Source organism: Cryptotermes secundus, unplaced genomic scaffold, assembly GCF_002891405.2.
Source record: "Cryptotermes secundus unplaced genomic scaffold, Csec_1.0 scaffold468, whole genome shotgun sequence".
NCBI lineage: Eukaryota > Metazoa > Arthropoda > Insecta > Blattodea > Kalotermitidae > Cryptotermes > Cryptotermes secundus.
Window position 1 is genome coordinate 2,778,559 of NW_019721526.1, and position 12,046 is coordinate 2,790,604.

Consider the following 12,046-nt stretch of genomic DNA (forward strand, 5'->3'; position numbering starts at 1 on the left):
AAATTAAATTATGTAATGTTGGGTTATTCTGAGTGTGGTCAGGTTGTTTTGATTTGATTAGGTTATACAGGGTAATTAAAAAAGAATGAACCGATTTTATTACGCAATATTTTATTAAAGGAAAGTAATACAAAACTCCAGCCAAGTCACAAGTATTCTACTCACAATCAACTTTTATTTCCTGTATTACAAGTGTTCAATGTGGCCACCACCTGCAGCACAGGCAACATCAATGCGATAAGAGAATTCCTCCCAGGCGTGTATCAGCATATCACGATGCACTGAGTTAATCGCTGTTGTTATTCGATGTTTAAGGTCATCGAGGTTAGTGGGTAGCGGTGGAACATAAACGTGATCTTTTACATATCCCCACAAGAAGAAATCACACACGGTGAGGTCTGGGGATCTCGCAGGCCAAGCACAAAGAGCAAGGTCTCTGGCCCCCTTCCGACCAATCCATCGCTGGGGCACTTTTTCATTTAAAAAAGCTCGGACCACCAGGTGCCAATGGGGTGGTGCTCCATCTTGTTGAAACATGAAGTCATGCGAATCTGCTTGCAGTGAAGTGAAGAGCCAGTTTTGGAGCATATCGAGATAGGTTTGCTGAGGACTCGCCATTCCGAGGGTAAACGAACAACTGAACGTTGCCGGAAGAACGACGCGACTTCAGCGCTCCTGTGGCAGCCATTCACAACTTAGATAACTCCTCTTTCAAACGGTCACTGACTCATTCCATGACGATGCTTGGGAACTGAAGCAATGCGTCATAAAATCGGTTCATTCTTCTTGAATAACCCTGTATTAGGATGTATACATTTCGGTGACGTTACACGGTTAGGGTTTCCTGAGATACATTTTTAAAACGATTTTAGACAAACAGGATGGGAAGATGAGAACTAGATTCAGCTGGCTTAGGATATAAACCAGTAGCGGGCTTTTTGAACACTATAATGAACCTTCTGACCATGTAAAATGCTGAGAGTTTAGCTTCTCAAGGAATTAGTTTCACGCGCTTAATAATTTCCATAGAGATACAGGGTTTGTAGCCTAAGTTGATGCATACGGGCCATCTAACTTATAACCCAAGTATAATTCTGCTCTCCCACTGTTACTGTCTCAGAGTAAGTCCCTGCTGTCAGCAGCAGTCGCATCAGTAGGGACTTCCCGGTGAGCTTCATTATCTGCTTCCCTTCCCTCGTCGTCTTAGAGGTCTCAATTTTTAAGAACAATCTGTAAAGGTCAAGGTAAAGGTAAAGGTTAAGTTGTCCCTGTGCTTAACTAATTAAGCACTACGACATGAAGACATATGGGGAAGTGGATGTATAGACCCACGCAATCTTTAGCTTATGGAATATTGGTATTCCAGCAACGGGAGTCTGGAGGGGCTAGCCTGCCGGTAGGCGCAGAATCGCGCAATAATGAGAGAAGAGATAGAATTTGCCCCCAAATCTCCAATATTTCTCTTTCTTTCCCCGTCTCTCGTATCCTTGTCACACCATCACTTTTTCCACCCCTACGACTACTCACCCGGTCGCTCCCTTGTCTGCTTCACGACCCTTCTGCGTCTGCCCGGTAATAAGCAACAAGGAAGGAAGAAGGCTGGTCAGGCAAGGAGCGGAACGAAAAGGGGGCATAAAATGATTTCAACATGGCGTCGACCAGTTGTTCATCGACATTCCGGACTTTAATTGTGACGGATAGAGGACGAATATGACGGATACGTTAGGACTTAAATATAATTTTAAAATATGTTTTTTTTGTAATGTGTGAAGTGGTGTTGTGGCAAGGGATGAAGGGGGATAACTAAGGAAAAGCAAAAAGGGTTGTTTGTGTGCGCGTGAGCTATGCAGAAGGAACATAATCCCACAGTGGTCGAGCACCAGCAGTATGTTGGGCCCTTTAGGCTCGAAAAAACCCTTGGCAAAGGGCAGACAGGTAAAATAAATCCCCGTGTCCTTCCCATGACGTACGAAATAATAAGCTAAGCTCGCACTCCAATGGCACAAGCTACGTCTCCATTTGTAAAACGGGGGATGAAAACTCCTTACAATTAGAGCGACCCGCAACACTTACGTTCATTGACAAATTTCAGTATATTTGAAGTTACTTGAACAGGTTACGTAAAACACTAATGGCATGGAAAAGTAGAAAAATGCACGTATAAAGTAATAAATGTGTGCAATACTGATTTAGTGACAAAAATATTAAAATATGTGTCAGAATTAATGTCATTCATGTGCAACTTGAGGTTCACATGGACTGAATGAAGATACTGTCTTCCGGTATATGACACCGTATAGTCTGGTAGGTGGTTACCAACGTTTGGAGAATCTGACTGCCTCAGTCTTCAGGTCAGTATCCTGAAGATGGAGGGATCAGGTTCCTCTGAAACATCAGTAACCATCTACTAGACTACACATTGTGTCTTCACAGAAGACAGTTATCTTTTTAATGTAAGTTCAATGTTCCTAAAAAACAGCAGCCGAGGAATTTATGTACATCAGAGGATAATTAATGCCTTAGTGTAGAAGACCACAACCAGAACTGAAAAGACTTGGTAAGATGCCCAGGTGGAAGTCTTTTCAGATGTGATATTGTGTAGTCTTGATGCATATGGGCATTTTGTAGAACCTTCTCTTGTTCATCTTCAGTGAAGAATTTAGTAAGGTTAGCTATGTCCAGATTAGCAGAGGGGTGACATGGCTCAACAATAGAGGACATGGAAGCAGCAGCCCGTGAAGACCCAGGGATTGGAGAGGAGATAGAGCCCAGTCTGAGCCAGCAGGAATAATATGTAGGAAATTATGAGAGATGTATAAAAATAACCTTCCACAGGAAAGGAAGAAAAGTTGCTCTTCTGTGAGACATTGCAGAGGAGTGTTGTATCAATTGGATGTAACTGTCATGTCCTTGATAAGAACCATGGAGAGATTTCAGTGAGGTCAGGGAGAAACCAACTTCTCTGTTCGTGCTAATCAGTGGCGCTCGAACCCTATTATTTTCCTTATGATGACCCAGTGAAATGTTTCTTAATGGGATGTCTGTTGTCTGTATGTTTTATGTTTTGCATGGGTAGCACCCTGCTAATGCAGTTTGTGGTGGTTTGAACCATTCCCGTTGCCCAAAATAGAATTGGATCTCTTCTCCCCCATAAGGCACTAGGGTCATTACCTCTGTGTGATCCGTTGTTGATCCTCATGACCCTAGTATAATTGGTGGCCATATGAAACACTGCTCAGCTTGACCTTGAAAAGGAATTAGGAAATTCCTCTGAATGGTTGGCATCCACCTATAAGTCCATACAGTGTATAGCCCAGCAGACTTCAATGTGAGAAAACCTCAAACCTGAAAACATGTAACTTGAGTACATATTTTAAAAGTGATATTACAGATTAAAGACTTCAAAGATACACATGTATAGGAATAAAACTAGAGTTTTCTAGCCACACCTATAATTCTGGAACAGCTTGTGTAAATAAAGTTGCAGCAATTCTGTATAAAAAATTTTACCAGTTGCTGGAGGAAAGCCTGTGGTACCAGAATTGACAGTTTAGATATTTCTGAACACAAAATTTAAAATGGAATTGTACTTGTAGAAAATAAAAAGAATATATTAGGAACTGTGATGTTTCTAAGCCAAATATCTGACCTATTTACAACTTTATGAGTTGATAATTCTTCACTATATCACTTTCTGGAACCCCCCCCCCAAAAAAATAACAATTTTATGCTGTTCCAAATCACCATCATATGGGGAGATAAAATATAAAAGGATATGTTTGTGTAATATGGGGAACCAATTTTACAAAAGACTAGAATATAATTATATTTATGATAGCCCATATTAAAACCATGTTTTTGGAATGCATTCCATCATATAGGAAAGCTTCTGTTACCCTTAACAAATTCTTTTTTGTCAATATTATAATAAAATTGCCTTTTAGTTAGTGAGCATGAAAACCTCAGCATAATTTGTAACATACATGCTGTTATAATGAAATTTCATTAGAATTTATATGATGGAAAGTGAAAGTAATAGTTCCTCCTACCTCTGTTGACATTAAACATTTAATATGTTGGAAGCCAATGTATAGAAATTATAGTATCCTGTTCAGACTACTTGCATAATAAATGACCTACTATACAGTGGACTAGAGAATATCACCTTTTTATTTTGTTCTTTGCTAATTTAAAAATGTGCGCTTAGGCACATGTATTTTTTGATTGCAGGAAAAGAAAGTAATTTAGTGTCTTGTTCACAGGGCTGGTGAAGCTAGGAGTCCATTGTGTAATGGGCAGAAAGGTAGCCATTAAAATCATTAACAGGGAAAAGCTAAGCGAATCTGTTTTAATGAAGGTGAGTAATCATTTAGAAATTAGCTGTAATTGAAGAGACTAAAGAGAATAGAATATCTGATGTTTGAGATGATGCAGAACAGTTTGATTATAGGGCCTAAAATTGACTTAACTGCACAGATTATTTGTGAATGCCTATGCATTAAACAAACTGGTATAAAAGTTATCCTTTAAAGGTTGAATGACAGCTTTGATTCTGCACTGAAGTTAATGGCCAGCAGTGAAATGTTGATCAAATGCAAACAGTCCATTGTATAACATGGTCTGTAGTTTTCCTTATGGTTACAATCCCAAACAGTTGGACTCCTTACAGTAAATCAAGGTATGAACCCTGCTGCAAGAGCTGTTAGTTCTTATTCTTTTTTAACCTATACTTGACAGAAAATCCTGAGAATTAAAGCATACTCACTAGAATAATCTGTTGTTTTTATTGCACTGTAAATGCACTGTAAGAGGAAAATCAAATTCAGTGAGGGATTATTGTGAAATTAGGCCCAGCTTAATTAGAGAAACTGGCAACTTGTGCTAGTACTCAGTAGTTCTTGCTGTATGGTTAGCTATGGCCAGGCTGTCTACTTGTAAGCATTCACTTATGAGTGACATGGCAATGAAGAGGGAGCTATAAATGGATGCAGATACAGAAGATGAAATATCATTGGCAGTGGTAACCCCAAATACTGTGTGCAGTTCTACAGCCTTGGAAATGCTGAAGCTGTTTCTTACATTAACTGATGGTAATATTTGTTCAAGAAGCCAACAGCTATTGTCATCAGCATTATGCTGCAAAAAGTGATGAAAATCTAATACCTTAAAATGTCATACTAGGAGAAATGTTTCACCTTCTTACTTTGGTTGTGAAGATGGGCAACGACCAATGAAATACACTGAAACAATACTAGTCTAGGGATCCAATATGCCATACTCATGTGTTCAGAGGTAGAGTAGTTATTTATATATCATCCACTTTCTAGATTTTTAAAATAACGAACATGTTCCCAGCAAGCAGAAACAAGATTATCATATACTATGGAAATTCAGAAGAGTTTTCAGCTATCTGAATGCCAAATCTGCTGAAGTATACAGTCTTACCAAGCACCTTATGATAAAAGAAGTAATTACAAACTTCAATGGCAAGATGTTTTTCTGCCAGTTTATTTCAAAGAAAGGAGAACTTTATGTAAAGCTATACAACTTATTTGACCAATGACATTAAATTGTACTTATGGAAGCACCATGAAGATGCTCTAGGCAATGTGACTGCAACATATGGTACTGTATAACAACTAGTTAGAAGGGTGGAGAATGAGGGCCATAAACTGTACATGCATAATTCTTATCTCCACAACTTTCTCACAATCTTCATTACAGAACAGTAAGTTCTTGTGGTACAATCCACTATGACAGAAAGGAAATGCCTGAAATTTTCAGTCCAGGACTGCATAATGAGGAGCTTCATAACTTGTACTCTTCCCCAAGTATAATTAGAATGATCAAGTCAAGGAGTATGATGTGGCAGGGCATGTAGCATGAATGGGGGAGGAGAGGAATGCATATAGGATATTGGTGGGAAAGCCAGAAGGAAGGAGACCACTGGGAAGACCAAGTTGTAGGTGGGTGGACAATATTAAAATGGATCTTAGAGAGACAGGATGGGATGGTATTGATTGGATTGATCTGGCTCAGGCTAGAGACCAGTGGAGGGATCTTGTGAACATGGTACTGAACCTTCAGGTTCCATAAAATGCTGGGAATTTTTTGAGTAGCTGCAGAATTGGCGGTTCCTCCAGAAGGACTCAGCTTCATGAGTAAGTAAATAAGTATGCATTTTTAAATAAAAAAAGCACACACCCATAACAGTGATTCTGCCATTTAACTCTGGGCCACTGAGGGTTGCTGGCCAAATTTTTGTACCGTAAAGGTTAAAAGAACTAAATGAGAAGTTCTGGACACATGTATTACCATTTTAAATGCAACATTTATTTTCTGTCTGATATACATCTTGTCTTACTATGACATGTTTCAGCCATATATGACCATCATCAGGTATATGTGAGTCCTGCTAAAATAATTTCACTGTATGCTCCATTTTATGTCACACGTTTGTATTTTAAGTTAATTTTTTAAATTAATTTCCACACATTGAGAGCAACCAACACAATAGGGAGCTGCACCTAGACAAGCCACTGTAACAAACATAACATATAGATATGGACGCTACATAGACGACTACATGCACAGCTACAGTATAATAATAAACATAACATTCACACTGTTGCACCAAATGCAGCACAACAGAATTTTTTTAATGGATATATTTTAATGAACTTTAAAAGAACCCTTAGTTATTTCTATGAACAAATTATTTAAAAATTAGCACCTGTTTTAGACGTGTATCACAAAATAGAGCATAGAATGAAACAATCTTAGCATATATGTGTACAAAACTGTAATATCAATGCAAGAGGGTGCTTAAGGACAGTATTACAAAATGTGAACTCACTTATCCAGTATTTTGATAGTGGAAATTCCTAGACAGCAATTGTTATGCTGTCATGAGTTGACTTTAATTCAATTAGTTAATGGCATTTCCCCACTCCAGATATTATGGTTATACCACCATGATCTAGTTGCCAGAGCATTATTTCTTAAAATTGGATGCATCATGTGAATGTGAAGTTTACATTAAAGTAACAGAGGTTTTAGGAGACACATTTTTTTCCTTTCACCCTGAAAATGAAACTGATAGTTGAGTAGTGCCTAACTATACAAGCAACTCAAAGAAATGTTATATTGTAGCATCCTGTTGCATATCACTTATTATTCAACAAATGTCACTGGTTCACCATCTTACATGCAATACAGCCTTCTAGAACGTATATCTGCTTACATACATATAATGCATCTTTTAAATGTTATTTAGAAGCTTCTGTATATTGCACTACTTGTTCTGTTTGACATTGGTCATCATCATGTGTTTAAAAATTGTTGGTGGAAACTGCTGTGCCTCTGTTTATGATTTTAATATTTGATGTATAGACCCATCTATGCCCTTGTATACTTTATGGTGCTGGGTGTCTCTTCTATTGTGTTATGTGTCTGGACTACAAGTGAAACAGCGAGCCAGAGGTAACTGAGCTCTACTCTTCCATCTCCCTCCTGTTTCCTGTATAGTCTGACATTTCTGACCAGCTGTTCACTCAGCTTGTCACCCCCTTTCACACTGGTATCTTGCTCAGCTTATTTGACCCTGAAGATGGAAGCGATATGTTTCTCCAAAACGTCTGTTGACTTTTAACATACTACATGGCATTATGTCCCAGAAGATAGTATTCTTGCTTAGAGAAATGGTTTATGCATTGTATTATCTCACAGGAAAAAGTAAAATTACCTGCATTTCTCAGGTAAGGCTTCACGACACTAGATGGAGGGTCTGGTATCAGACAGAGAAAGGGGTCTTGTTCCCATCTGATAGGTGACTCAGTGGCTCCAGATCTGCTGTTCTGGTTGTGGATGTGAAGAAGAAATTTCATAATTTATTTGCCAGGAACTGAATCTAGACTACGTAGCAAGCAGCAAGCTAATGTAGGATGACATAAAGTAGTTAACTGTATGTTCCATTTAACTTACAAATCCCTTGCGAAAAGCATCGTTAAATATGATGGCAGGAACAGTGTTCAAATTTTGTTAGATGTTTTACTTCCCCCACATGGATGGTGCTGTATAACAAAATAATCCTTTCTATTTTTTGTTGAACAAGTTTATAATGAAACATGTATATTATAGCACTTACATGCTGGAATGTACAGTTCTGTGGTTCCATCGGTAGATATATTTGAGTAATAAGAGGGAACATGGTGTAATGAGTATTTACTGAAGCCACCCTAAAGGGATTATATTCATAATATCTCTGAATACTTAATCATGACATTCCCTGCAACTCCTTACCTTTTTAATTTAATGGTACTCAAAAATTATTCTCCTTTATTTGTTACTTCAGTGACCATTTCTTGTGCTTAGGATTATATTTTGTAATAAACTCACTTTTAGCATCAATAGAAACCTTGAAAAATTTTATGAATTTATGCTACTGTTAATAACACTGATAACAAATTTTAGAAGTCTACTGTGTTAATTAAACACAAACTTCAAAACCACCATCAGAATAATCACCATTTCATTGTTTATTGATCTCCTTCTGTTCCTGTCAATTCATGCACATGTCAGGTTTCTATTTCATTATTTTTTTACTTCTGAACATGTTTCTGAATAGGACTGAAGAATTGCAATGAAACAGTGTTGAAATTTTCATTATTTTTACATGTTTCTTAATCATTGTTACACACAACCTTTTAGACTATATTGTCTACATATCTTTTTAAACTTTGACCCTTATGTAAATATTCGTGCTATTAACTATGTGTGAATAATTCAACATGGCCTCATTATGATTTTTCATTAAGGGGCTGGGTAATATACTGTTTTTAACAGTGTTTTCTTCTCATCCAGCCCACATGAGCTTTGCTATTGATTGCTTGTTACTTCCTGGTTCCTTATTCCAGGTTGAAAGGGAAATAGCCATCATGAAGCTGATTGACCACCCCCATGTTCTAGGACTATCTGATGTGTACGAGAACAAGAAGTACCTGTGAGTAGCTCAGCTGCAATCCACACCACTGGGTTTCTTCACTTACCTTCTTTAGGCAGTTAAATGAGTAATCAGTTAAAATGCATATCCAATGCCATTAAATTTTAATGTTCAAATTTTAAAATTTGGCTTGAATATTAAGTATATTTTCTGTTGCTTTCATATATAAACTTTTGTCAGATATTGGAGAAAAAATGGGAGCACGAAGAGACACTACATCAGCTATTTGTAGACTTCAAGAAAGCCTATGATTCAGTTAGGAGAGAAGTATTGTACAATATTCTGATAGGGTTTGGGATGCCCATGAAGCTTGTTAGGATGATTAAAATGTGTTTAAATGAAACATATAGTAAATTCTGTATAGGTAAACATTTGTCTGATAAATTTCCTATCCAGAATGGTCTAAAACAAGGAGATGCTTTATTGCCACTCCTTTTCAACTTTGCTTTAGAATATGCCATTAGGAAGGTCCAGGAAAACCAGGTTGGACTGAAGTTAAATGGGACACATCAGGTGTTGGTCTATGCTGATGATGTGAATCTACTGGGTGATAATATATATACCGTAAAGAAAAACATACAAACTTTAATTGATGCAAGTAAAGAGGTTTGGTCTAGAAGTAAACACAGAAAAACTAAGTATATGTTGCTCTCTCGTCACCAAACTGCTGGGCAAAATCGTAATATAAAGATAGGTAACAGATGTTTTTAAAGTGTGGCACAGTTCAGATATTTGGGAATGACAATAACAAATCAAAACCTGATTCAGGAAGAAATTGAACTCGGGGGTAATGCTTGCTACCATGTCCTAAAACATAAAAATTAGAATATACAAAACTATAATTTTGCCTGTGGTTCTGTATGGGTGTGAAACTTGGTCTCTGACATTAAGGGAGGAACATAGACTGGGGGTGTGTGAGAATGGGGTGTTGAGAATATTTGAACCAAAGAGAGATGAAGTGACATGAGGTTGGAGGAAAGTGCTTAATGAGGAGCTTCATAACTTGTACTCTTCGCCAAGTATAATTACAATGATCAAGAAAAGGAGAACGAGATGGGCAGGGCAGGTAGCATGAATGGGGGAGAAAAGGAATGCATATAGGATATTGGTGTGAAAGCCAGAAGGAAAGAGACCACTGGGAAGGTTGAAAAATATTAAAATGGATCTTGGAGAGATAGGATGGGATGGTATGGATTGAATTGATATGGCTTAGGATAGGGACCAGTGGAGGGCTGCATTTTACCCAGTAAGCACATCAGGGCTGAAATCATACAAGCTGTTTAAAAATTATAAGTGGTTTTGCTTTTTTTTCTAAATTTGAAATCTTTTGCTGGTAAAATGAACCATGTTTTTTCATGTAAAATGACTTGTTGCGATCAAGAAGAGACTTTGGCAGCATGATCAATTTCATGCATATAAAATGTTTAATTTTTCACACAATCCCCCCTCCCCACAAATACTGATAAACATTCAGTGAATTATACTTGTATATACGTGTGTAAGGAGTGGGTCATAAGATCTGGCCCTTGCACTGCGACCTTCAGTGATCTATTGTGCTTCCTCTATGGACTAACCCTTACACATACATACATACACATAGGAGTGGAACTGTAGTGCCTGTGATAATGCCTTACATCATGAGACCATCCCACATCTGTTCTTTTGGGCCTGCCCGCTGTGTGCTAGAGATACACACATATCTGGAATTATTTCATGTTTAATGCAGGTACTTAGTGCTGGAACATGTGTCTGGAGGTGAACTCTTTGACTACTTGGTGAAGAAAGGCCGTCTTACCCCGAAAGAAGCACGACGTTTCTTCCGTCAGATTATATCAGCTCTAGACTTCTGCCATAGCCACTCAATCTGGCAAGTACATGTAAAAGAATAAATTCCCTCTGAGTAACATAGGATTTTATGGGCAAGAATTTGAGAATTACTTGAAAATTAAAATATATAAAAGGAAATTTTGATGTAGATCCTAAAATATTTATATGGTATCAGCTCAGTTGACTGAATGTTATTACTTACAAAAATTTGAGTTGCACAGATGTTCCTTTTCCTACATAGATATATGGAACTCTTTTACTCTGCCATAAGCATCAGCTTAAAATAATGGTAATGTGAAAATATTTCTTTAAATGTATTTGATGTACATGACAATTTGATATTTTCAGTGTGGCTAATAAAATAAAAATTTTGACATGCTTTATTTTTATGTATGAAATATTGAGAAAGGTTATGACTTGAAGGCATGCTGTAATTTAAAAATTTTTCATATTTTCACTCATTTTAGTTCTAATAAGATATGTTTTTTTATTATTTTAACATGAGATATCCCCACAATTATACTTGTATTAACCTTGGAATAACAAGCCATCTAATGTAAACAGGTTTAACACATTGCGGACCGGTGGTTTAAACATTTAAATCTCCCTGGGGACAAGTTGCATATGTAGGCAGTTCTACTCTTCTTCTTGTGCTCTGCGCACACACGGCACTGCCTAGAAGGGTGTTTCTTCTTGCAATATTCACTCTTCACAATTTTCACGAGAATATGTTTCCACATATCACCCGAGAGTTGGCCAGGGAACTTGAGGCCTCTGGCGGGTGCGAACAGATGGCCCCGGCTGCACTACGTCTGTGTCTGACGCAGGTACTACTGCCACCATGACGTCAGTAGCCCAAGCTTTTGCCAGTTTCAACAGAAATGCTTTGTATTTCAAAGTAGAATTTCTGTTCACCTTTTTGAAAACCGTAAATGAATTGAAAATTGCACAGTTTATAAGCCACAGTGCAACTTTCTTCGTCCATTTTACTGTTTTCCTAGGAAGGGAATAATAGGCCAAGAACTGGTCGGCCCTATCAACTCCTTTCATGAACATATTATACTCCTAAATACAAAGAGGCTTCTTTACTTGCCCGTGTCATCTTTGAACATCGACCATGCTCGAATTGTGAATAGTGGAAACCATATTCACAAAGCGAGTATCCCTCCAGGACTGAAGAAGAATGTCCCCCTTCCGTCAAAGAAACTAGACCCAAAA

The 12,046-nt window shown here is 37.7% G+C and overlaps 1 protein-coding gene across 1 annotated transcript in view; it reads left to right on the plus strand.

Annotated features, from left to right (window-relative positions):
- Positions 1–1,392: 1,392 nt before the first annotated feature.
- Positions 1,393–12,046, plus strand: part of LOC111875538 (serine/threonine-protein kinase BRSK2-like) — a 50,544-nt gene continuing 39,890 nt past the window's right edge. Inside the window, exons 1-4 of the mRNA XM_023871867.2 lie at positions 1,393–1,935; positions 4,263–4,357; positions 8,916–9,001; positions 10,728–10,868. Coding sequence (XP_023727635.1) covers positions 1,845–1,935; positions 4,263–4,357; positions 8,916–9,001; positions 10,728–10,868 — 413 coding nt within the window. The 5' untranslated portion in view covers positions 1,393–1,844. The remainder of the gene's footprint in view (positions 1,936–4,262; positions 4,358–8,915; positions 9,002–10,727; positions 10,869–12,046) is intronic.